This window comes from Prunus dulcis, chromosome 1 (genome assembly GCF_902201215.1).
Source record: "Prunus dulcis chromosome 1, ALMONDv2, whole genome shotgun sequence".
Taxonomy (NCBI): domain Eukaryota; kingdom Viridiplantae; phylum Streptophyta; class Magnoliopsida; order Rosales; family Rosaceae; genus Prunus; species Prunus dulcis.
In genome coordinates, this window is record NC_047650.1 from 42575568 (window position 1) to 42600687 (window position 25120).

The 25120-nt window shown below is 38.2% G+C and overlaps 4 protein-coding genes and 2 pseudogenes across 10 annotated transcripts; 2 read left to right on the top strand and 4 right to left on the bottom strand.

Moving 5' to 3' along the window:
- Nucleotides 1–157: 157 nt before the first annotated feature.
- On the bottom strand, nucleotides 158–4355 carry LOC117620323 (annotated as a pseudogene).
- A 917-nt stretch (nucleotides 4356–5272) lies between these two features.
- On the top strand, nucleotides 5273–9050 carry LOC117631001. 3 transcript variants are annotated; one of them, XM_034363918.1, is made up of 4 exons: nucleotides 5273–5491; nucleotides 5686–5978; nucleotides 6811–7077; nucleotides 8493–9050. In XM_034363918.1, exons 2-4 carry the CDS (start codon nucleotides 5757–5759, stop codon nucleotides 8751–8753), a joined length of 750 nt encoding a protein of 249 aa, XP_034219809.1. In that variant the 5' UTR covers nucleotides 5273–5491; nucleotides 5686–5756; the 3' UTR covers nucleotides 8754–9050. The 3 variants fall into 3 exon arrangements, with proteins under 3 accessions (XP_034219809.1, XP_034219801.1, XP_034219818.1); XM_034363910.1 differs by having other exon boundaries at nucleotides 5285–5491; nucleotides 5775–5978; XM_034363927.1 differs by having other exon boundaries at nucleotides 5385–5491; nucleotides 5756–5978.
- Nucleotides 9051–9732: 682 nt separating this feature from the next.
- On the bottom strand, nucleotides 9733–11395 carry LOC117631018 (annotated as a pseudogene).
- A 120-nt stretch (nucleotides 11396–11515) lies between these two features.
- LOC117631027 (signal recognition particle 14 kDa protein) lies at nucleotides 11516–13883 on the bottom strand. The gene is made up of 4 exons (XM_034363949.1): nucleotides 13752–13883; nucleotides 13046–13139; nucleotides 12810–12919; nucleotides 11516–11922 (listed from the first exon to the last, which is right to left on the bottom strand). Exons 1-4 carry the CDS (start codon nucleotides 13752–13754, stop codon nucleotides 11770–11772), a joined length of 360 nt encoding a protein of 119 aa, XP_034219840.1. The 5' UTR covers nucleotides 13755–13883; the 3' UTR covers nucleotides 11516–11769.
- Nucleotides 13884–14630: 747 nt separating this feature from the next.
- On the bottom strand, nucleotides 14631–19691 carry LOC117614318 (probable receptor-like protein kinase At1g80640). Of its 4 annotated transcripts, none has more exons than XM_034343082.1 (9): nucleotides 19298–19691; nucleotides 18611–18738; nucleotides 18432–18529; nucleotides 17312–17859; nucleotides 16397–16560; nucleotides 15981–16048; nucleotides 15665–15782; nucleotides 15264–15416; nucleotides 14631–14838 (listed from the first exon to the last, which is right to left on the bottom strand). In XM_034343082.1, the coding sequence occupies exons 1-9, from the start codon at nucleotides 19527–19529 to the stop codon at nucleotides 14791–14793; spliced, it is 1557 nt and encodes a 518-aa protein (XP_034198973.1). In that variant the 5' UTR covers nucleotides 19530–19691; the 3' UTR covers nucleotides 14631–14790. The 4 variants fall into 4 exon arrangements, with proteins under 4 accessions (XP_034198973.1, XP_034198976.1, XP_034198977.1 ...); XM_034343085.1 differs by having other exon boundaries at nucleotides 17312–17850; nucleotides 19292–19691; XM_034343086.1 differs by having other exon boundaries at nucleotides 17375–17859; nucleotides 19292–19691.
- Nucleotides 19692–20923: 1232 nt separating this feature from the next.
- LOC117616580 (probable 3-hydroxyisobutyrate dehydrogenase-like 2, mitochondrial) lies at nucleotides 20924–25005 on the top strand. 2 transcript variants are annotated; one of them, XM_034345940.1, is made up of 5 exons: nucleotides 20924–22037; nucleotides 23343–23987; nucleotides 24095–24383; nucleotides 24520–24612; nucleotides 24722–25005. In XM_034345940.1, exon 1 carries the CDS (start codon nucleotides 21105–21107, stop codon nucleotides 22026–22028), a length of 924 nt encoding a protein of 307 aa, XP_034201831.1. In that variant the 5' UTR covers nucleotides 20924–21104; the 3' UTR covers nucleotides 22029–22037; nucleotides 23343–23987; nucleotides 24095–24383; nucleotides 24520–24612; nucleotides 24722–25005. The 2 variants fall into 2 exon arrangements, with proteins under 2 accessions (XP_034201831.1, XP_034201830.1); XM_034345939.1 differs by lacking the exon at nucleotides 24520–24612.
- The last annotated feature ends 115 nt before the right edge of the window (nucleotides 25006–25120 follow it).

Sequence of the window (25120 nt, forward strand, 5' to 3'; positions counted from 1 at the left end):
ATATGAATTTGGCTTCCATACGGTTGCATTCTTATTTTTCACTTTGAGATTATTTATACTTCTTTCTTCTAGCAAGGGAAATGTCTGTCTATACTTGCTCTCTCTTTTTTGAGATGATTTAAAATAGAAAATGTAATGCTGTGATTCCGATGGATGTTTACAACACATTGGATCTCACATTTGGGATCTCATTAACAGGATAGGAATCGACTCTGTCTGACCAGGCATTTCTCTCCGTTGGATCAATATCCGGAATGCATTTCCAAACCGCACTGTTACACTTGAAGTGTAATAACCCAAAATAAAATATCTAAAAAAGTAACAAAATATCTAAACATTAGAATTAATTTATTTTAGCAAAAAGACGATTTTACCCTCGCATTATTTAATAGGAAAAAGTTGACTTTTTGATCGAGAAAGAATTTGACAATTTCGCTTGCGCTATTGCGTAGAGCACGGCGAAACGAGTTCATAGACACGTAGTGGGCCCGAATCGGAGTTGTAACGAAAGAGTTATGGTCAAAAGAGTCTCAGTGGCATCACCGTAAATATTTCGAAGTTGGATCTATAAAAACCCAGCAGCTGTCTCTTCTCGCGCGGAAAACGGGCCGCCGCCTTCCAGAGCTCGCTGGCGCCGCCTCCGAGCACCCCTGGCCACGGGACCGGTGGCGTTGGAACCACCGTCGAGTCCCCTACCTTTTCCGACAGATCCCCCGCCCGCCGGTGACCTGTGCTGGCCGCAAACTGCGAAAGAACGACCGGAACTCATCCAAAATCACAGAAACTTCAAGGCCTCCGATCTCCCTCCTCCGGCCACCATTTCCGTCGACCCAAGTATGGATCTTGAACCTCTCGAGCTGTTCTATTTGCCTGTTGGGTCGGATTAGATCGATTTGTAGTGTAGCCATCGGATTTTTGAGCTTGAAGTTTCAGCCGATTTTCGGCCTCTGTTTTCGGCCACTTTCAGTCACTTTTTGGGGTATGTCCAAGAACAAAAGTGACTCCAAATGGGGTGTTTTACCTAGGATAGGAGTTTGGAGTCTTGGTTCTGAGATTTTTCAGCAACCCAAAATCGCTTTGAACACCCGAATCTGCCCGCGCGTGCTGGGGCGCATGGGCGAAGGTGGTGGAGTAACTCTGGGCAGTTTTGAGATCCTCGTGTCGTCACGAGCGCGTAGGATTTCGCGGATTTCGATTCGGAGTCCGTTTAAGCCCCGAACGGATTTCCCATATCGCGCGATCCTTGGGTGCAGTGTCGTCTAATCGTCGGATCGCACTGAATTTTGGATATGTCGGTCTACACGATTTCAGGATTGTGTAGGATTCGACGGATTGCGAATCGGAGCCCCGGATACTCCGAAATCGCGAACCCTGGGGCTAGGGTTTGGATTTTAAGCGATAACGCGATTTTGGCTAATCCGACCATCCGTTTCGGACCAAATTCGCAGAACATGGTTCTTTCCCTATGAGGAACCTTCAGAGAAGCCCAAATTGGCCATCGGAGATCGTGGACCCCACAGGTTCCGAATCGGCCGATCTGGCAGCCTATCGCTTAGTGAGGCTTCGAGTCTCTTAAGACCGTTCTAACTATCTAAAAAGCTAAAGTGGGCATATGAGTAACTTGAAACGAGTGCACGTATTTCTAGGAGCCGGGGGCAGGGTGTTTAATTTAAATTCTTTTTATTCAACAGTTTATTAATTTATTATTCATGGATAATCAGGCACCAGAGGTCCAGTTGACCTACAGGAGGGACCTTCGAAAGGTCCAGCTAGCTCGGACCAACTGTGAATGGACTTTCTTTTATGAATGATTTTATATAAATGAGTTATATAAATAAGTTTACTTAAATGATTTTATATTGATTTTATATAAATAAGCTTTTATAAATGAGTTTATCTGAATAAGTTTTATGAACTGCTTCTTCGAGCATGATTTATACTGTTAAGTACTTTGATCTACGTAATGCTTAGATACTGAGGCTCCAGTAATATAAAAAGCAGAGTTTGAGAACTTTATCAGAAGAGATAGCAGATAAGTTTCAGATTTTACTGAAATGCAGTGAGTTAGTAGATTTTTTCTCAAAATAGTTTATTTTAAAACCACCGTGTACCCATTTATCTTTGGTGATTACTCACAGTCGGACCGATGTCAACGGACATCTAGTCTGATTTCAGTTACGTCAGTGCACTTGACTTTGCCTCACGAGTTTCGGGGACGCTCGGACCGTGAGTGCCAGGATTTGCGGCTCGGCAGACTTGGTGTCCCTAGACCTGCCAGGATTGCGGCTCGGCTGACTCTGTGTCCCCGAGACCTGCCAGGATTGCGGATCAGGCTGACTACGGTCCCCTGCATCCTGCCAGAGCGACTCGAGCTGACTTGATGTCATCGAGGAATCTGCCGGCGGGACAGGCTGATCATAGTCCCCTGATTTCGCCAGTTTGCGGCTCGGGTAGACTGCGTGATGCCCGAGACCTGCCAGGGGAATTGACGGATATGACAGGGGTACAATTAGGTGGTAGTTTCAAAGGATTTTAAGCTCTTTTATTCAGTTATGATTTTCAGCTATTTCAAACCAGTTTCTTTGATATTCGCGCATTTTATATCTTTATATAATTGTTCAGTTTTACGAATCTATATACATACGATTATATATATTAAGATGAATACCTTATACTAAACACATGTGAACTTTAGCCTTACTTATCAAGTTATTTTTACTATGGGGGTTATTATGATTTTAAACTGTTTTCAAGAATCTTATGTTTGGTCCACTCACATATTCAACCTGTTTTTCGCCCCCAGGCCGTAGAAATGCGCAGGATCCACCACCGGGCCATTCATAGCTTCCGTGCCACCAAGTAAGGTAGAGTTTTGTGGAAAATCCTTAAAACCCTGAAAACTTTAGAAAATGCTCTGATATCTAGTTGAAACTGAAAAACTGGAGTTGAGATCTGTTATTTGAGATATTCTGGCAGTTGGTATGGATTTATTTGATTGTTTAACAGTGGAAAATTTTGGGTTTGGTCAAAATACAGGGGAGACTCTGCCGAATTTTCGGCAGAAGTCAAAGGGAAAATATAAAAAGAATTTGAAACGAGAAGGGTAAAAAGGTCTTTTGTGCCCGACATTCGCCAGGTGTCGGACACGCTCAGGACTTGGCTCGAATTCCAAAGCGGAAATTGGGTCGGGTCCTGTCATGAAGCCACTTCCGAAGGTGATTTGCCGCACTGGGTTTCCCTTCATCACCCTTCCTTTTGCCTCCAAATAGCAGAGCTCATACCAAACCGAACATGATGAAGTATTACCATTTATGAAACGTCATCCTTGAAGGTTCTCTATCTTCCTTGTGCAGTTTGAGACTATCTACTATGGCTTGGCAAAAGCAAAAGTTTCTTGCGGATCACTAACCATCCATATCGGAGCTGCTCCATATATGGTAACACAAGTGGCCCCAACTCCGACATGTTATTTCTTAGAGCTTTCGCTGCCACATGTAAAAGTGCCCATGATAGTGAGACCCCTACATGCCCTGCTTCATCAGGTTGCTGGAAAACAGATTGGTATGCTTGATCATCCGAATCAATGTGTGTTCGGACAAGATGCTGGAGCTCATACTTAGCTATTCACTTGTCTTGCTTCCTATTCGACAAAAGAATAGCAGCTCCCCCCATCCAAAACAAAATGTTGGGAAGAAGCGTTGATTTTTCTCTACCCCCATAACCATTGGGAGTTACTGCTTCCATGCTGAGGACTAAAGCCAATGATTTCCTGTGAACTTTTAGAAGATCTTTAGCCATACTTATTGACCAGATTCCAGCACTGCATCCCATTCTGCGAAGGTTGAAGCTTTTTATGTTGCTCTGGAATCCAAACTTGTTCAGGATCATAGAAGTAATGGACGGCATAGGGCAGAAAAGGCTACAGTTTGACACAAGAATGTCAATGCTTTTGGGATTTATCTTGTGCTTGGAAAGAAGGTCGTTGACAACAGTGAAGAGAACCATTTCAGTTTTTTTTTTTTTTTGTAGTGGCACCCAAAGAAGTATCCACTGGGATCTCATGTAGTGAAACGGGAATACAACTCTCTACCCCAATGCCTGGTCTTTCCAATACCTTCGCTTGGAACTTCTTCAACCAACTTATCTGTTTCAATGTGTTCGATGTAATTCAATTTTGTAACTCGCAGGATATCAGGAGGGCGGTAGCAGGTGAAGTTGATAAGGTATATACATTTGCTTCTGAACAGAAAATAGATAACTGCAATGATCAAGACAGTTGCAGCTAAGAAATGGGTGATGGAAATCGGAGATTCTGTAATGATAGATGAGAAACATCTAAACAAGGAAGTCTCCATGTCAAATTGTTGCCTTGTTGGAAGGGATCAACTTAGGTATTTTTTCTTTGGTATGTTTTCTTATGTATATAAATAGCAGGCAATGAGGAAGTTTGAAAATCTTTCTAACACTGAATCAAATTTAAGAGGGAGAAGTTTTGTGTGCAGCTCTTTTCACTCTCTCTCAGAGATTAAAATGAGGCAAGAAAAGATCAGAACAAAAGTTGTATATTATCACTTTTACCAACTTACCTTAGAGTCATGCATACTGCATTTTACTTATGCTGTTGAAAGCTACTTTGAGCTCCTGAATGTGACATTAAAAATTGGATGTTTAGCGCCAATAAATTCGTAAGCTCCTCAACAACTATGAAGAGAAAGTGTACATATTTCTACTTTTTCTTTCTTATGATGTTTGATACAGTTTTGCAAGAGCCCCGCCTCTTAATTGTGTCATGTGTTATATAATATAACCATGGTTCATATAGGTTATAATGCATGATACATATACATGCCGGTGCCCATTGATCTCATCTTCAAACAAACAACATTCAGGCCATTAATTATGCAATGAATTTCCTAACAACAATAATTGACAGGAAAAATGGCACAAGAGATCCCGGGCCTCTCCACATCACTTCAACAATAATTGAAATCTAATGTCTTGTATTGTTTTTAACTCAAATGAAGTTATGCCATTTGCATAAAATATTGCATAGCAAAAGCTTCTACATAACCAACCACCTATTCATCTTTGCCAATGTTTTAAGTAAGTTGAATGCAGGCAGACCATAACACAATCTCACTCATGTGACTCGTGAGTAAGCGAGCACTTCATAAGACACTGGGCAAAAAGTGAAACTAGCCTATATACAAATACAAGTTAGAAGATCGAGCAAATGCACAGTTTATAAACAAATCACAGAGGAACTGAAAAAGGAAAATTACATTTCAACCGTCGATAGTTATAAGTTAAAATGAGCGGCCTGGATGTTAAAACCCTTAATAAACCCGCGTATCATATCAATCATATCTGTTTTCCCTTGGTAGAAGAAGGATTGAGAAGGAAGCCCTTGCCTTCATTGAATTTGCCTCCTTCCTTCCTCCGTTACTGCAACTCTAAATCTCAACAAGAACAACCCAACCCAAGCTTTAAGGTATGAGAGCCTCCTCTCTTTCAGTCTCTACAGAATTTTTGGTAAAACGAAAAAAAGCTATGGCTTTTATGCTTTTAGAATCATAAAATCATGGCCAACACTTGGGTTTTTATTTATTTATCCAGTTCTGTAATTAATTTTAGGGTTTATTTTTCGATAAACTGATCTGGGTAATTGTTCAACGACGCTTGAAGAATGTCAATTTAGGATTTTGGAGCTTCAATTTAGGATTTTGAAGGTTTATCTTTTTGCCTTTTTGCTGAGGATGATGAGCACCCTTCAGATTACTTCCTGCCAACCTTGCAACTACTTCAGAAACACATCTCAATCTCTCCGCTTCTCTTCGAAACCGAAAGTAATTCAGCACAAATGCATGGCCGTATTGAAGAACAAGCAACGGAGGCTTGTATCTAAGTACCACCAATCTGCTGGACCTGTTTGCTTATTGGGTGGCAAGGGAAAGAATGAAAGTGGTGGTGGTGATGAGGTAAGAGACCTTTCTGCATGTCCCTCTGCAGGTTACTACAAAATACTTGAATTATATATGCTTCAATTGTGTTCCTTGAAAATGTACTGGAAATTTCATGTGGGTAACTAACTGTCTTCAAAGCTTCTGCCTTTTCTTATTGATATCGATTCAAATGGGTAGCCATCTGATCTGCCCACCTAAATTTTTTTCTCTTACTGAGATTTTGGTGCCTTTCCCCCGGAAATTGATTGATCGTTCTGCTTGGTGTCAATTTTTTGCCTTCCATATGCCTAATTGAATGCCAGTTAAATAGTGGTATTGTGCACGATTAGTCATGTACATCTTAAGTTGACTGATAGTTTTATATTCTCATGAGTCTTGTCTTACTCTTAAACATCCCTCCTAAATCCTCTTTTCCAAATACTTATTTTTTATGTTCTTAACAGAAAAAAGAATTAAGTTTTTAAAGGTTGAAGAAATCTGTACATGGTTCTATGTGTAATGCAAAAGGAAAAAGAACAAAAATACAACGTTCTCCTCTCATGTTTTCTTGTCATCATTGTAACTTTTTTTCCTGGAATTTTTTATGATGCATTATATGCGTAAGATTATTAATTTTATCATGTTCTTTTCTCAATTTTTGCTCATCATAGTCAAATATATTGAGTAACTGGTGAGGGGCATTGAGGGGATGAATTTTTTTGTTTATGATATGGAGACATGGCCCTAATTATAAAATAAGAACAGTTGAAAATGATATATGCTCATTAACTTCTGCAAGAATCTTTGTAAGCATGCAATGTATCGTGGCGAAAATCTCTATTCTCACTGCACTTCTTAATGCAACCAGGGTTCCCCCTGGAAGGCTCTTGAGAAAGCGATGGGTAATTTGAAGAAGGAAGGTTCAATAGAGGATGTATTACGTCAGCAGATTGAAAAGAAGGAATTCTATGAAGAGAGAGGCGCCGGCGGTGGTGGTGGTGGCCGCAGTGGCGGGGGCGGTGGCAGCAGTGGTGATGGTGTAGGTGGCTCTGGTGGATCCGAGGATGAAGGCCTTGCTGGAATCTTGGATGAAACACTGCAAGTTATTTTAGCAACCGTTGGATTTATTTTTCTGGTAATAATCTCGCATTCTCTTGAAGGAGGTGCATGCATTATTATGTCTTTTCTTTTTCTCTTGATTAGGCATTTTCAAATCTTTCTGTGCAAATTCTGTATCTACAATTCACCATCTGTTAAGCTTGTTGTTTTCTTAGAAGTGTGAGATGAAAGACAAGGCACACACACAATGCACATAAGTGAAAGCATCACACCTAACAGAAAACTGGCTCTTGGCTAATTGTAAAGTATCTCTCATTGTTGTTGCTCTGCTTGATTACAGCTGCTTATATGAATACTAGCACCTTGGCACGTGCTTCCTCATGTGGCTAGAGGAATTTCCCCTAAACATTCATTGACAATATTGATTCACCTTCAACCTTTGAGTTTTGTTAAAATGCTTGGCCATAGTTTGGATTTTTCTTCCGCATTTCTTTGAAATTTACTATGTACCTTAAATCCTGCCTGCTCCTTGCTTGCATAAGTGGATGAGAAACCAACTTCCTCTCAAGAATCCATCTCCCTGTGCTTAACTTGCTGCCACGTGGTAAAAGGGGGATGCCAAATAACTACTGGAAACAGCCCAAGGAATGCGATATGGAGCTGGTTTTTTTTTTTTTTTTTCCTCCTTTTTGAATTAATTGTTGTGTTTACAAATTATGTTCTTCTCTTTTCTGAAGCAAGTAAAGAATGACTCTTTTGTTGTTTCTTCAGTGTCTCTCATGCAATTTTGAAGCCTAGAGTACCTTCTAAGGTACGATTCGTAGCTTGGATCATTGCTCATGGAAGGATGAGTACTTGTGATGTGCAAAAATGCTGCTGAAAGCTATCTTTTGCTGCTTCACTGTCTCATTGCTCTGCCTTTGTGGCAGAGATTGTTTAGGGGGTCTAATGTGGCCTTGTATATTCCAGTTTCATGTAAGGCCTTATTGTATGAGAGGCACAAGTTCTTTCAAGAGAGAGAGGGGCATGGTGTAGGGACGATGTGCTGTGATGGTAAATTTTTGGGTCTTGTTGACGGAAAGGAATAGGAAGGCTTTCATGGGAGCTAGGGGTGGATCACTTGTGGGATAGGGTTAGATTTTGAGAGTCTGTTTCTTCAGAGTTCAGAGTTCAGAGATAATTCTTTTCAGGCTATTTTTTTTCACGACTGGAGTTTTGTTGTGCAAAGCCTATCGACTTTAACGTTTTGCAGTAATACTTATGATGATTCTTATTAGTTGTAGAAAAGATGGCTAGATAACTCAGTGGAAGTCTTTTCCCCAGTGTTGTACTTTTCATCTTTATAGTAATAAAAGCTTGTTTCTTATCAAAAATAGCCCCCTCCCCCCTCCTATTGCTATTTTATGATATAGAAATTAGAGAATCTGGATCATTACTATTTCCTCTACCCAATATCTATTTACAGTTCAAACTGGAATGATTTTCTTGCAGTATTTTTACATCATCAGTGGTGAGGAGTGGACTCGGCTAGCAAAGGACTACCTCAAGTTTGTGTTTTCAGGGTCCAAGAGTATTCGTTTGAATCGTGCCATGTACAAATGGGGAAAGTTCTACAAGCGGCTGACTGAGAAGAAGGAGTATGATAAGTTCTGGTTGGAAAAGGCCATAATCACTACCCCAACTTGGTGGGATAGCCCTGAAAAGTACCGCCATATCGTTAGATCTAATTTAGGATCAGATTCAGATGAATAATCCAAGTCGCATTGTATGACCCTTCCCTCTTCCATGTGCCATCTCCTTTTTATTTTGGAGGATTGTATAAGTTCCCAGTTATTTTCTTCTTTTTTTGTATGAGTTTTCCAGTTTAAAGCCTACATTTTATTGCTACTTTTGACAGTTAAAGATCCGTAAACAATCAAGTTCTTGTTTTTACTGCAAAAATTTGTCCCCTGGATTGGATCTCTGCAATTGTATCATAATAGGAATAGCAGTTGCAGCCAAAATTGAAGGGTTGATTGCAAGAGAATAAGAGTTGTGGGTTAAGGTGAATCGGAACTGAATTTATTGGGTTGCAAACTGCATGATTGCGAGTATGAATTTGGCTTTGATTTTCTTATATTTTTTTAGTTTTATTCTGAAGGGAGCTGACGGTATATTTGTGTCAACTGAACTAAACAACCACGTGCGCATTCTGTACTGTAGTAATTTTTATAATCAACTTGGACATGATCTAACTTATTGGTCATATTAAACTGAGTCACTAATGTCAAGTTGCCATTTGAAATCAGATTATGAGCAAATTGTTCTTTCTTTTATAAAGATAGAAACATATAAGATATGTATGTAGAGTAACAATTGCGCAAGGATGTTTTGAGACTAGTGAAAAAAAGATTGAATCAATTTTTATTTTATAAAGATAAAAACATCTTAAGATATTAAGTTTAAAAGTGTTAAAATTTTAAATAAAAAAAAGTATTCGATAACTTTATTTTTTGTAAAAGCTAGGAAAAGGGAGGGAGATTTACTCTCACACACTGGTGCCTAGGAGTTTCAAATCCGAGACCACTGATCTTAGGCAAAACATACTTTTCTACTATGGTATGACCCCATTAGCAAGTATTCGATAACTTTCATTCAAGTCTTTCTGCCAAAAAAAACAAACAGGATCTTGCTCATAACTTTCTTTCAAGTCTTTCTGTACAAGAAGCAAAAACTTTGTGGAATGATTAGTAACTTGTAGAACTTTCCGGTGAAAAAGAAGTAAATTACACAAGTTACAAAGAACATATCAAGAAGAGTTGAAACATCACTTTCCTTCTAAGATCTCCCCTAGACATGTTTCAACAAAATGGTTACTCTCCCCACAAAGCTTATTAACCAGAGAACAGCATATGCCTTTTTCCAGTGCATAACCTGTCCTAAACATAAAGTCTAAAACAAGTAAAGAATCTACCATCCTCTCTCTTTGTGAGAGACAATCAACCAGTCTCTCAAAAGTTTCCCGCTTTGGTTCTCTTACTCTTTAACATTTCTATCAACCATTTGAATCCGTCTGCAGCATCTCCTTGATCACACAATCCAATGATGATATCATCATGAGTACCAACACTTGGTTCTAAATCTCTATTCTTCATATAAGTCCACAAAGTTTTTGCTTCTTGTGCAGCTCCAACCTGGCAAAGCCCTTTAATAAGTGGGGTGTACGAGCAAGCTGATGGCTGTAAACATTGAGTCAGGAGCTCTCGGAGTAAGTTCATATTTTCTACTATCTTGCCCTCCCTACAGAAACCTTGGATTACAGTTTTGTATGTAATCAAATCAGGAACAATACCCTTCTAGGGCACTTCTTCGAACAATCGATATGCCTCATCGGTCCTTCCATGTAAACACAGCCCTGTCATCATTGCATTGTAACTGACTCTGGTTTCTTTATGACCTCCACCACACATCTCCTTGAACAAGATCTTGGCCCTTTCAAAATTACCAATCTTACAAAACCCATGAATCATTGTATTGTATGTGAACTTGTTTGGACGATATCCCTTCTCAATCATCTCAAACCAAAGCTTCCTAGCTTCCCCAAGCCACAACCCATTGTACAAAGACCATGAATCATGGTCGTATACATGGCAATATCTGGAGCATAGCCTCTATCCTTAAGATCATTAAAAACCCGTAAACCCCTATAGCCCCTTTCCTTTCTTACACAGCCAATTGATTACTTCCTGATACATATCTGGGACACTGTTCTTTGCAGTCATGGTGTGGAGGAGTTCGGATACTCTAGTATATTTGTTCTCCTTATCAATTTATTGAAAGCAGCATTTCCCTTGTTATCATCACAAAAAGCTTGAATGAGATACCCATCAGTATCAACATCAACATCAGCTACAACACCACATTCTATCATTTCTTGATACAGTTTCCAAATAATCAGTCCTCCCAACCTTAAGGCAACCTGACAAAGCTGCATTCCAAGTCATTATCGACGGGCACACTCCAACCCCTTTAAACACATGACACGTATCCATAAACATAACCATGATTACATTGCTTAGGTCCATAAACATAACCCAAATCCCAGATTAAACACATGAAGCCATTTCACCATTGCCTATATCAAAAGCCTCACTTCATTCTAGCAGAAAAGACACCTACAACAACCCCACCTCAACAAACCCCAAGTTCTCCAAGATCATCTGGGACTTCTTGGTGAAATTGAATATTCTTGGTGAAGATTACCCAATTGCAAAATTAAAACAAAAAATGGTTTTCTTACTAGGTCGAATAAGAGACTGAGAGTTTGATCTCACGAGTATTGAATAGAAAAATGCCCAAAGACAGAAAAATGAAGGTAAGAATGTTTGAATGTAAGGAAGATGTGGCAGAGAGATGGCTAGCCTCAGTATCAGCATTCTTCATGCTGTATCATATATGCATTTTGAGGCTCAATTATAGAAACTTGATGCACAATTTGCTCTACCATCCAGCAAGATAAAAATAAAAGACATATCTGCAGAAAAATTCATGTTAGTTCATCCAAATCATGAAACCATATCGAGCAGAACTAACATCTCATCCTCAGGAGAGCATGTTCAAAACATCCATTATGCGCTCAATACCTAAGCCCAAAATTTTGGGAAAAAATCATTTAAGGATGTTACTACTTTCTTTTTTTTTCCGTTGCTAAAATTCTAGACAAGTTTACAGGGAAACACGTAAAAAAGTTCCAGTTTAGCGCAGGGGCTGTACAGTGAAGGGGGCTTCTTCACACCCTCTTTGGCTTCTTTGCACCTCCTTTCTTATCTGCTTCTGCAGCCTTCTTCTTTTCCTTCCTGTCCCGCTTCTTTAAAGCTGTCATGTGAGCCTTTAGGACAGTTGCATAAGAAGATTGAAAGCGCTGGTGCTCCTTCGGGCCAACCTTTACAATGGAATTCCAATTACAGAATGTTAGCCAACTAAACTAAAATATAAACCCAAAATCAAGAACTCTTTTGAAATCACACCAAAAGAAGAAAAGGCTTAACTTCCATATAAAAAGATAAGAAAGAGATATTCAGAAGAAGCGTAGTTCAGTTCCTCAAGACACAGGAGCTTTCAGATTTCACCATTGTATTAGGAGTCTGGACTTAAAAAGTTTTGCTTTTGAGTTGAATGGTTTTTTTTTTGATGATATGATCTAATATTTTGTTTAATTTATGGAGTAGAGATATTTTGGCCAATGTAAAAATAAAAAAAAATAAAAAGGAGAGAGAAGCAACAGTAATAGTTAGTTTTCCTTGTGGGTTTCAATCTCTTCAAAGAATAAGGAAATCCTAAATATTTCTTGTTTTATTCCTGATTGGAGGGCTGTTGTGGTAGAGGGAGGGCTGTTACAGCGTATTATTCATGTTTGATTGTTACTTTCTGGCTTTAGGCTTTACTTAACATCTTGTCTTCTGTTTTTTATGATCGTATGTTTTATCAATTTAAATGAAACCATGTTTCTCATCAAATCAAGAGCCACACCTAGTTGCAACAACAAAAGGAGGCAGTTTACAGTCAACGCGCTAACTTTAGAACACTTCTAAATTCAAGGCTTAATGTTGTGCACAAATAAGTACAAGGCATCTTACTATGGTAAATAAACCTAAGCCAGAAACCCCATGCGCCTAAACACACAATAAGAATCTAATAGCAAATGGTCCCAGTTTTAAATCTTATTTTGGTTCGTGTTTCATGGAATTACTTTCCATAATAAGGATATAAACTAAATTTTTTTGAAAAGATAAGACCAAGTAAGATAATTCAATGGGCAGAAATACATACCGAAGTAGAAATTGTCTTATTCCCAAATGTTGCACGAATAAGGCATCTGTACTCAATTTCTTCCCCAGCAGTTTTCATTTTATTCCTCTGCACCTTAGACTTCAAGGACGCTGAAATAACACAAGATTGAAAACTAATCAGACATTGAAATAAAACGACCCAAACATGCACGAATTACACTAACAAAATAGAGTAAATCAATGTGAAGAAACAATGAAGGAAATTTGTGCACATACATCTTTTGAAGGTAACCCAAACAGAACCCTTCTCGGTGCTCTTCTCAAACATGCTAGTAAGTTCATTTAGAAATGGATCTGGCTGTAAGAGAACCTAAAATCAGAATAAAACGCAATCGTATCAGAATAATCCTCAGTCAAAACAATACAGAAAACTAAAAGAAAAAGAAAAGAATGAGCAACATAGCATCAGGGCATGCACAACATCCTCACTATTAGATACTTGTGATAGAACCATAAACACATTATGCATTCAGCATACGGGTTTTGACTAATCAAGATTCCCAATTTTTTATATAAATTAGAAACACAGTTTATAATATGAATGAACCAACAACAGAATTATTATACTTCAATCTCTTCAACTAAGCCAGTCGCGTATCCATGCATCTCTATTTATTCCAAAAAAATCAGTCAACTATGACCAAACCTAGAATGCGCAAATAGCCCTTAATTCCAGGCCTCAACACACCTCAACTCAAAGAACTTGATCACCGTCCAAACACCCAAAACAGAAAAATTGAAGGAAACCCGTTTGACTAGATGGATCCATTCACGCATAAAATACCAGAGCATATCAGATGCGTATATATATATATATATATATATATATATATATATTGTATGCATACACCTATATATATCTATGTGTATATATAGACTTGTTAACTGCACCAATAGAAGGAGAAAGAGAAATTGAACATACCATCTTGACAGCGGAGAGCCTCTTCCTTCTTCTTCTTCCGATGCAATCAGACCACTACGTCCCGATCAGCGGTTTTGTGTTGTGAGCTATGTAAAGCCCAGAGGCTCAAGAGGCTGCTTATATACCCTGAACAAGTTGGGTCGAATTACCACTTTTAACCTTGCAAATGCGATGTTATTACGGCAACGGGGTTTTTCTTCGGCCAAGACATTCTAATGGGCTTTCCTTGTTTCCTACAAGTGGGCCCACCTTTTTTTTTTTTTTCGCTTGCTCTTTTTCTTAGTAAATGACTTGTTTAGGAAGAACTTATGTTATTTTATATTTTTCATATTTGTTTCATTCTTCCTTTTTTTAAGTTTTTATTTTATTTAATTATGTATTCTTAGCGGGGTATTCAATTAAGATTTTAATGTATTTTAAAGAAGTCTATGGATTTTATTTGACTTTCATAAACTCAACATATACTTCGATTGAATTTCATATGAATTTTGATGAAATTTATTAAAATCTTACCAAAGGGTTTGATGAATTTTTATAAATTTCAATAAATTCTCTTGTACTTTTAGTGGTTCTTTTAATAAGTATCTCCACTAGTTTCAAATTTATAATATTCGAAATAGTGGTGGTAGCAGAGATGGTGATGGTGGTGGTGGTGGTGATGATCATGTCAAGTGGTGGCAGAAATGGTGATCGTGGTGGTGGCGTCATGGGGTGGATGTGGTGCTGATAATGGTGGTTGAAGTTGTGGTGGTGATGGCATGGAGGTGGTGGTCACGATAGTGGTGGAAGTCGTGGTGGTGATGGTTATTGCAATATGTGTTGTCTTAGGAAATTTGAGTTGAAATTTGTAGTCCCACTCCACATTAGAAGATTAGAAAATATTCAAGATGAGTTCCATTATTTACAAGATCATTACAAGTTGCTAGCTCAACCATTGATAGAATAAGTTTAAGTAGCCTTGTTATCATACATCATAATCCTAGACGCATTGTATAACAAGTAATCTAAAAATTCTAAATCTCCCAACTTATTCAAATCTTCACTGCTTGAATGTCGCAAGTTCATCCCCTCGCACAATGGCTAAGGCCTGTGAAAATTCCACTAATTAAGCATTAATAGATAGAAGCAAGTCGACCTTTAAATTTTCATATTTCAAAAATAACCGAAGCAATTCCACCTAAAATAATACATACGTCAATGTTTCAATTTTCGACTTTTTTTTTTTTTTTTTTTTAATCGATAACTAGATTTGAATTCAGGACCTCCTTCAATAAAGTAGAGACTGGGTATTTGACTTTTATACTTGTGATTTCGTAACTACATTAGGTACATTAGGGTATGTATGCACTACCCTTGTGTTTAATATCTTAATCTTTGGCAACAAAAATAGAAGAGACAATTTCAATTGAGATTTGAGAAGAGAAAAAAACACAAGAGGTGGTTAATTAATGAATCTGGGAGAGAAATCCTCTGATTAAAGGCTAGATAACAAGTGTAGTGAATCTTAATTACCTCACTTATAGAAAGCTTATGATCTGAATCAATTTTTAGGCAGCGCAATGCAGCATGAGCCATATGCTGAACCATCCTAGCATCACCAGCAATTTCTGTCACTCTGGAGTCCATCAGTTCACATAGCTCACCATTTTCCAGAAGTGGCAATGCCTGTTTTGCAACAGAAAAACCATCTATCAAGCTGCACATTTCTTGTTTCACAAGTAAGAGAAAAAGGCTGCGTATTTACAACTGTCTTGGCTATCCCTAAGCCTTTTTCCAATCAGTAACCAGCGCAATTGACTGAATACTTCAACATGGTTCATAGATTATTTTTGTAATTTGTGGAAAACCAATTTTGGAGATACACCAAACACATTTAAGGAATCACCAGCATTAGGTTGGCGAAGAGATCTTACCCAATCAATCATGGACTTGTCCTTCCCTGCACTCTTTCCTACTATAAGCTCCAGTAGGAATTTCCCATAATCATGTACATCCACAGAAAGGCGCTCGTCTCCCTCCAAATTCGGGCTTCTATCAAACATCAAACAGCAGATCAATGAGAAGCCATAAGGCAACAGCATGGCAGTCATGCCAGCTTACATGCAGATTGTTCAGTATAACAATCAATCGTTTCATTTGAAGCATAAATCATATGGATTAAACTTTCTTTACAATTCATATAAAAAATGCTCATGCAGGATGTAAGACATAATTAGGAAGTTCTCTTACTCGGCTATCAGATCTTCATTAGGGGGGAAATCACTCGTAAGCCATTCAGCAGTTGTGAAGTTGTAAAGCTTGAGTACCGGTCAAAGCCACATATTCAGTTACAGGCAAGAAATTCAGAACAGCAATATATTAAGGAGCATTATGTCATGTGTAGCAAGAAATTTCATTTGTGTGCGATTAATGTAACCCAGTTCAATGTGTGATCTCGCGAAAGTATGTCTAAGAAACAAAACTGAATTTGGTGTAAAATTTTCTCCAAAAACAGTGGTCTTCCATACGCAGAAATTTAGAATATAGCAATAAATTGAAGAGCCTATCTCTTTTCACATCATTCTTGCTGTATTTTACATATATTGGCTCATAATTTAACTATAGTTCTTTTCACATATGCATGCGAAGCATCAGAATATACTTACCATTGCAGAGTAACCATGAGAAAGAGCAACGCTACAAGAACGAAGAGATTTGTGAACAATAGGTCCATCAACACACTCCTCATGAAGATAGCGCAAGCTTCCGCCTATTTCTAGAGCAATAGACCACCTCACTCTCCACCTCAGATTCCGAGCCAACTCATCACCTATGAATTAACTGATAGATCTTAGTTTGAGTATTCTATTCTGTTGAAGAACAAAACTGAAGGCCATGTAATCTAAGGACGCAAGGATGAAGAACTGAATGTGAAGGGGAGAGCATTGCAATACTCTGTGGAAGCATAAAAAATAAGGATAGCATGAAGAAAATAACAAAATTAGAGAAATAAATTGGTTATCATGTGAAAGACAATGCTCATTGATAATGTAACAATAGGTGTACGTACTTGGATTATGATAAGATAAATAGGTGTAAAGGAATATGAGGGAGTAGTTTTACAGGTTAAGTTCAGTCTTACAAGGCAGAAAAAGAGCACATCAAGCGGCTCATGAAACTAAAAAGAATATCAATTAACCATCAATTTTGATAAATTCCAGATATCATGTCTTAAAATTGACTTGTTCCACAAACATAGCCAACAATTTCCAATTCTTGACCAAAAGAATCAATGTGTATGGAACTGTATGACCTAGAGGCCTCACCTGCAAGAACAACGATTCCACGACCTTCAGTCTTGTAGTTTATTTTTTATTTTTTATAAAGGGTCTAATTTCTTATATACAGCATAGAATTTATGTCACAAATTAATATACAAAGTTTGCATGCTAAATGGATATGTACTATGCATGTTTGTGCTTGTTGAGTTCATTAACAGCAACCTTCAGAAAAACCAGGATGCATTAGCAAGTGACTTGTGGGGATAGTTATAGTTAAACTAGAGATGGAGTAATTCTTACTTTGAAAGTTCATTTCAACATTACCCAAACATGGGAAGTCGAAAATCAAGAATGTAGAAGCACCTGTGCTGCAGTACCCAACAAGATTCATGATATTGCGGTGGTACACCCGAGAAAGGATCTTAACTATGGGCCTGAAGCCCTTGTTGGTTTCTGGGTAAGACTTGACTAAAACAGATGTTTCTTGCAATATTCCCTGATAAACTACTACGCCATCCAGTGCTCTTGAAATATTGTCATCAGCAAAGCCATTTGTTATTGCTTCAAGTTCGTTATGTGAAAATGCTCGAGGGAAGCCACTTCTCCAAGACATGGGATAGCAACAAGGACTCTGGGGATGTGGTGCGGGTGCACATTTCTTTCTTAATTGATAAATACTGAAACCTTCACTGTCCTCTTCCACAGGATGCTTTGGTTCAGGATTCCATGGAGAAATCTCAGGCTCTGTCTCGTTTGATAGCATCAAGCTAGCAAAATCTTTTTCTTTTACTACTGCAATATTGCATGATACATGTCCCTTTAGAAAAACTTTAGATTTCCTGAAGTGACTGACAACCAAATAGCGAAAATTAGAAAAACAAACAGAGAGAGAGAGAGAGAGAGAGAGAGTGCCGGCAAATTAAGAACAAAGGAAGTTTCAAACTCTACTTAAACTTTCCATTGAAGAGCACAAGATAATAAGATTAGTCACAGCTCAAATTTAAAGAGAGAGAACAAAAATGAAAATGAAAACTCAGAATCAATTCAAATCTTAAGAGATTTCAGGACTACAAGTAAGAAAATTATGCACTGACACCCAAATTACAAAGGGGGGAGGGGAGTTAAGAAAATTTTCATCTTAAATCATTAGTCTGTTCTATAAAGTCTGCTGGATCACCTACCAATACCAGTTCAAGTTTTTTATTTCTGTTCTTGTTCTTGATTTGTCTTTTTAGATTAATTTGACAGTTCCTGTAAGAGTGACTCTATCATGACTAGGTAGTTATTGTTATGCATTTTAATGATTCCATTTTGATTGATACAAACACTACTGCAGTAAAGCATAGAACAAAATCTTAAATGCTTGCCCAATTGTGTTATATAATTTCAGGACTCAGGACGACCTGAGTGTGTGACATACCTGTCTAATACGAGCCATCTGGTATTAAGGTTTTGTGATTCATCCATTGCCACTCTCGCTGGACAAAACCCTGCTGCAACTTTAAGCACCAACCTCACCTGCACATACACCACAAAGTTTTTAAGTATGTTACATGGAATTGCAAAAACTGACATATAAAGGGAAAAAAGAACACCAACCTCATTCCTTATGCACAGACCATATAAAGGCTGGAGGCTACTCCGGTATTGTTCTCTTTTTCTCTCAAATTCTTCTTCAAGCTCTATTGGATCCACTTCCTCATGGTCAATGAATTCTAATCTCTCCCCTGCAAGACATAAGTTGTATTAGGTTAGGCATATCTAGTAAGTAGTGAGACAGCCATATAACATGTAAGGTTTAGAATTCGCTTCTGGACCAATTTTCCCTTGTAAAGCACAAAGAAAGTTACACAGATTTTGGTATAGGATTATAGGTTCAATGGTAGAGTACTCACCATACGTACCTTCAGCCAAGTGAAAAACAAAAATTACACAAATTTTGATCTTGTGCAGAAAAAAGCGTTTTCTATTTTATGTGTTCCAAAGTTGTACAGAAAAAGGGTTGGAATTTTTTGAATTGACAACTTTTACTAATACAACTACAACTTTTTGAATTTGTTAAAAATGGTATTTCTCTTCTCGATGTTCGATGAGGTCTAAGTTCGATTGATAAGAACTTTTACAAATAGAAACAATCAATTCCTATAATGAACTTTCATCTGTCAGAAGAATAAATCATTGCCAAACATAAAAATTGTAGCTCAAACAACTTAAAACAAATATTAACAGCGTGACAAACAAAGAAATTAAACATAACCTAGTTTGCAAGTTTAAACCTACATATACCAGATGTGACAATGTCCATGAGCAGCTTAAATGGAAAGCAAGAGTTTTTCTTGGCCAGTTGATCATTGAAAACTCCCAAAACAAGGAAGATGTCTCGTGGACGAACGACATGCTTGAGAGCCCACTCGACAGCTTCCATGGTTCCTTTGGTCCTGTCGGCGTCCACAGCCACAACGACAGCCTCTCTTGAGCACCGGGCTGCCAGCAGACTTATCTGCCTCTCTCTCGTCATTGCTGTTGGAGGGACGACGAATGGTGAAGATGGTTTTGCTTCTGAGTCTGTCTGAGTGAAGTCAAAAGGAGGGCTTTTGGGTTCTCTCTGAATCTTTTATCTGTTTTTGGGTTTGCTCCAATTTCCATAGGTGGTTCCGCCATCAACAAGATCAACAAGCTCAACAAGGTTGGGGTTAGTTATTATCGTTGCCCCACTGAGGCCACCAGCTTCTTTTGTTTGGAACAAAGGAATATTTTTCTTTTTTGTTTTGGCTCTCACTTTTCTTTGTCTTGTGTATGGCTGCCCAATTGAGCTTCTGTTTTGCTTGGCATTTTGCTCAATTGTAGTCTTTGTATAAATCCTCCTTTAAAAATTTTTAGGGAAAAGTACACTTTGCAACCATGTAGTTTGCGGCTTCTGACAATTTGATTCATGTCTATTAAACATTGGCAAAAACCACCATTAAAGTCACCAATCGTTACATCATTAGCATTTTGTCCTCGAATCAAACTATAAAGTTAAGCACTCGGTTTTTTTTTTTGGGTGACACTCAATTGATCCATTTAAAGGGCCACCTGGGTTCTAGGCGGGCCCCTGTGCAGTTATATTGGGTTTTATTTCTTTTTTTTTAATAACTAGTATAGCCGTGTGGTAATACTTTTTTTTATTTTTTATAATCAAATTAATAGTATAGCAGTGCAGCTATACTATTTTTTTTCCGATTAATAGTATAGCCGCACGGCTATCTTATTTTTTTTCACTTTTTAAAAAAAATAAATCGTATCGCCGGGCAGCTATACTCCTTTTTTAAAAATATTTTAATGAAATTAATAGTATAGCTAACCGGCTATACTCCGTGTTTTATTTATTTATTTTTTCAAATTAATACCTATACTCCGTTTATTAAAAAAATCCCATTAATAGTATAGCCACATGGCTATACCTTTTTTGCCCCTTTATTAAAATAATTAGTATAGCCGACCGGCTATACTTCCTTTTTTTATTATTTTTTTCGAGTTAGAGTGTAGCCAGACGGACGGCTATACTCCCTTTTTTTATAATTTTTTTTTTGAGTTAGAGTATAGCCGGCTATACTCAGTTTTTTTTAATTTTTTGTCCATTTTTTCCTATCAATCTAGCCACGCGGCTATGCACTTTTTAAAGCTAATATATTAAACGAGTATAGCCGCGCGGCGGTCCTTTTTTAAAAAATTTATTCAAATTAATAGTATAGCCGTGCGGCTATACTCGGCGTTTTATTAATTTTGGCCATACCTCTTTTTTATTATAAATTATTAGTATAGCCGGCTAGACTCCCTTCTTTTTTTTTTTAATTTTCTCCTGAAATTAATAGTTTTGCCAACAATTATCATTATTCTTAGAAAGTCATTTTCAATTGGCAGTCTAAAAAGTGTAAGTTGCGTTCATTTCCAAAAAGGGAAAATCGTATGAACCAAAAACTTTCTAGTTAAACTTTCCAGTGATTTCCCATTAGGCTTCTTAGCTACGAGGCTCTTTCAATTTTGAAGTGAATTCATTCACCACCAGACATCCAGCTTCCTTTCTCAGTAAACCATCTTCTTCAGGACACTGATGGGAACTCCTTACCCAAACCCCATTTCTCCTTCCCAAACCCGCATAGGCTGGATTGGCATAGGCGTCATGGGTGCTGCCATGGCCTCCCGCCTTCTCTCAGCCGGCTACTCCCTCACCATCTACGCTCGCACTCCTTCAAAAGCTCATCCCCTCCAATCCCAAGGTGCCCAACTCGCCGATTCCCCATTTCAACTCGCTCAAGTCAGCGACGTCGTCTTCACAATGGTGGGACACCCACGAGATGTTCGATCAAATATACTCGACCCAGAAACCGGCCTTCTCTGGGGCCTCCGCCCAAACTCGGTCTCCGTCGACATGACAAGTAGTCATCCAGCCCTTGCCCGGGAGATTTTCAATGCTGCGCGCGCCAAAGATTGCTGGACAGTCGATGCGCCAGTGTCTGGGGGTGACATTGGCGCTAGAGAAGGCAAACTTGCCATACTTGCCGGCGGTGATGCTTCCGTGGTCGAGTGGTTGGCCCCATTGTTTGATGTTTTGGGGAAGGTTACTTACGTGGGTCCTGCGGGCTCCGGCCAAAACTGCAAGATTGCGAACCAGATTGTGGTGGGTGGGAATTTGCTGGGGTTGAGCGAAGGGTTGGTGTTTGCCGAGCGGGCCGGGTTGGATGTGCAGCAGTTTATGGAGGCGGTGAGGGGCGGGGCAGCCGGGTCGATGGTGATGGAGTTGTTTGGGGAAAGGATTATAGGGAGGGACTTCAGGCCTGGTGGGTTTGCTGAGTATATGGTGAAGGATTTGGGAATGGGTGTGGATGTTGTGGAGGAGAATGAGGAAGGAAGGGTGGCGGTGTTGCCTGGTGCTGCATTGTGCAAGCAGTTGTTTTCTGGCATGGTGGCTAATGGGGATGGGAAGCTTGGCGGTCAAGGTCTTATCACTGTCATAGAGAGGCTCAATGGAAAGTGAGATGAAATGGTTAGCTCAATTTGAAATGTGTGATTAATGGTTATGAGTGTGCTTATTTGTTCATTTGGCAAAACTACTATTGTCGATTGCAATTAAGGTGCTTGCTAGCTTTATAATATTGGCTTCTGTAGCTCTGCCTGTTATAATGTATAGAATTTTAAAACGGTTTGTTGTACATTAATATTGATAATAGACATCGTTATCAAATATGTTGATTGCTTCATGTTTTTGGTTTTGGTTTTGGTTTCTCCTAATGATTTGTAAAACGTCATTTATAATATCTCTTGGAAACTAGAATTTGTAATGAATTAACCAGTAGACTCGTAAAGAAACTTGGCTTCTGACGGAAAATATTTTGAACGTACTACTGATCTCTCTAGAGATTTATGGTTGCTATGGGATGCACCTTTTTGCTCACACTGTAGTTTTCTTTGCACGCTTTTGATTTTTGTATTACTCACACCTCAGATGGGTATTGTTGACTATGCTGTTCCCCAAGGCTAATTTATGAGAAGAATTATTTAAAAATTTAAGTAGGGTTGTAGACCAAATACAAAAAGAATGATCGCTAAATTAGTGACCTAAATGTAGCTGTAAATTTATCAACTCACAATTCTGTTGTTCATCATTGGATGAGCTGGTCGGTACATCAGTTTCATCATCTGTGAGGTATTGGAAATTTGGAATGACCACTATTGTGTTGCCAAAATCCTCTCAGAAGTTTAAATTAAGAATTCAGATAAGTTCTCCAAGAATGCTGGCAGTGGTAGGGTAGACTTTTACATATCCAACTGTAAATCTTCCTCGGCCATTTCTAGAGGTGCTAAGGAGCAGATATCCAGAATTTTACACATTTTCGTTACTGTCCTTTTCTTTTTCCTTTTTTAGGGCACAAATAATGTCCCTGTAAATCTGTTCGATCACGGTTGTGTCAACTTCTATCACTTTTCTTTGTAGTTTTAGTTTAATAGGGTGCTTAGTAGCTGCCTCCAACTTGTTTCATTCTTCTCATATTTTGGATTTTTTCTCCGTGTTTTTTTTTCTTTCTAAATTTGTCCATATGCATGATGTTTGACTCCAATAACCCTCAAAGCTGGTTAGCCTTTACTGAAACTGATAGAGCCCCAGATGTAGGACTGAGCTGTACTTTCATTTCATACATCTAGGTCTTCTGTTCAGTATTATGGGGTCATTAACTTTAACTTTGCGCCGTCTCTAACCCATTTTCTTCAATTCCATTTTAAGTCAACGTGTCAAATTGTGTCTAACATCTATTCCATGTCTCTAACTCATTTTCTTCTATTACATTTTCAGAGATTTGCTCAGCCCGGCTCGCACTCTCTTCCCGCTTTGATAAAAATGTCATCTTCAGCTTTAAGAAAAATTATAGGAACCATAAAAACCTCCACGAACACTCCTCATGATCAAAAGTTTGTCCTACTTTCCTTCTGTTTCCAGTTTGGGTATTTTTTGGTGGATAGTTTCAAGTTTGGGTTGCAGATGAAGATGAGGAGTTGGAGAATGGGGAAAGGAAAAAATTTCCCCCTAAAGGCACAATAATTACAATATTATATTTCCTAACTGTTGTTTTCTGAAACAATAATAATGTTGTTAATGGGTTTTTTTTTTTTCAATTATCTCTGAAGGGGTATTATTAAGTTCATTGACTTGCTGGAGTGGAATGGTGCAAGGTTGGCTTTTTGCCATTTCACCATATACATTTCAATATCCACAGTGACTAGGAACTAACCATCTATAAATTATAGATCTTTTTTTTTTAATTAATCCTCGAGATCACACTTTATCCGCCTATAGGGCAGACTTTAAATTTTTTATGGGAGTGATTATCTGCAGAGATTATCTCAGAGTCCGCTAAAGATTTAGCTGCGTCAATGAAAATTCGTCAAAACTCTTGAAGTCATCTGACATTTTGGACATGATCCGTCGTAAAACACAGGGGTAAGGAAACCTATATCTTTTGTCAAGTTTGGGTTTTTTTTTTTTTTTTTTTTTTTTCCTTCTGAATTTTTATTGATTACATCTTTTCTTTTCGCTTGTGAATTAAGGTTTTGTTTTAGGTAATTAGAAGATCATCCACGCCTTCTATCTTCTACTGAGAGATTTAACCATTACATTAAGAAAATGGTTGCCGTGGCTGAAAGGGAGGAGGCCCAAGAAAAGATATACAACAAGAAAGTTGACTTTGAGGAAGGATGGGTCTTTCGTGATGCTCTCAAAGAAAGACATTTTAGCAAAAACGTTTGGGGAGCATTTGAATATTCTCACTACGTGTGCCTCAACATTAATCGTGATTTGCAAGAGGAAGGAGACAAATATAAAAATACGAAGCCTTTGGTACGTATTATGATTTATACACATATATACTCTCTTTCCTTTAAATCAATTACTACTTTCTAAACCCTTAATTTCCTATATGTAAAATTCACTATTATTATTATTAAAACTATTGCACACCCCATACGAAATACAGAAAAAACTCAATTGGTTCTTCCCAACCCTGCTGATAGACGTATATACTTTCTTTGACTGAGGTGGATGCCCTCACGAACTTTGCAAGAGTTATGTATGTTTTATTCTAGGTTCTAATAATCTCGACGTTTAAATTTGAAAAATGATTACCAAAATGTGTAGTTTTTGCATGCTTATTATCTGAATTATTTGCATCCGTAAAGGTGGGAGAGTTGGAACTGTAAAGTTGGACTGACCGGCCACCACCGTCTCTGGTTGATGTTCTTGTCTCGGATGCCCTCCGGCTGGCGCTGTGTGATCGAATGAAGGGTGAAGGAAGCAATAGCTGCTGTTTTTGTAGTTTAGTTTGAACTTTCTCGTGCTTCTTGTTTGTAACTTTGTTTTGCTTGGGCCTTGCTTTGTTTCCTTCCTTTCCCTTGATTGGGCTTTTATGGAATTTGATTCGGACCCCAAAAAACAAAAAGATAAAAGAGTTCACTTGGTTTCAGATTCGACTCTCATGCATAACACCATGGTAATGTGTGAGAGAACCTTCCTCCTCCTCTAGTTTATATACTATTGCTTCTACCAAAAAAAAAAAAAAAAGTGACACCTATCAGAAA

What these genes read in the sequence shown, in the direction of transcription:
- LOC117631001 (XM_034363910.1), top strand. Translation starts at nt 5,312, where the DNA reads ATGAGCGGCCTGGATGTTAAAACCCTTAATAAACCCGCGTATCATATC. An exon ending in AACCCAACCCAAGCTTTAAG is followed by an intron (nt 5,492 to 5,774) that starts GTATGAGAGCCT and finishes AGCACCCTTCAG; the next exon opens with ATTACTTCCTGCCAACCTTG. An exon ending in AAAGTGGTGGTGGTGATGAG is followed by an intron (nt 5,979 to 6,810) that starts GTAAGAGACCTT and finishes TAATGCAACCAG; the next exon opens with GGTTCCCCCTGGAAGGCTCT.
- LOC117631027 (XM_034363949.1), bottom strand. An exon ending in TTGGGTTACCTTCAAAAGAT is followed by an intron (nt 12,920 to 13,045) that starts GTATGTGCACAA and finishes GTGTTATTTCAG; the next exon opens with CGTCCTTGAAGTCTAAGGTG. An exon ending in ATAAGACAATTTCTACTTCG is followed by an intron (nt 11,923 to 12,809) that starts GTATGTATTTCT and finishes TCCATTGTAAAG; the next exon opens with GTTGGCCCGAAGGAGCACCA.
- LOC117614318 (XM_034343081.1), bottom strand. Translation starts at nt 19,529, where the DNA reads ATGACGAGAGAGAGGCAGATAAGTCTGCTGGCAGCCCGGTGCTCAAGA. An exon ending in TGTTGAAATGAACTTTCAAA is followed by an intron (nt 16,561 to 17,311) that starts GTAAGAATTACT and finishes GTTAATTCATAG; the next exon opens with GTGATGAGTTGGCTCGGAAT. An exon ending in ATAAGCTTTCTATAAGTGAG is followed by an intron (nt 14,839 to 15,263) that starts GTAATTAAGATT and finishes GAATTTTCACAG; the next exon opens with GCCTTAGCCATTGTGCGAGG.
- LOC117616580 (XM_034345940.1), top strand. Translation starts at nt 21,105, where the DNA reads ATGGGAACTCCTTACCCAAACCCCATTTCTCCTTCCCAAACCCGCATA.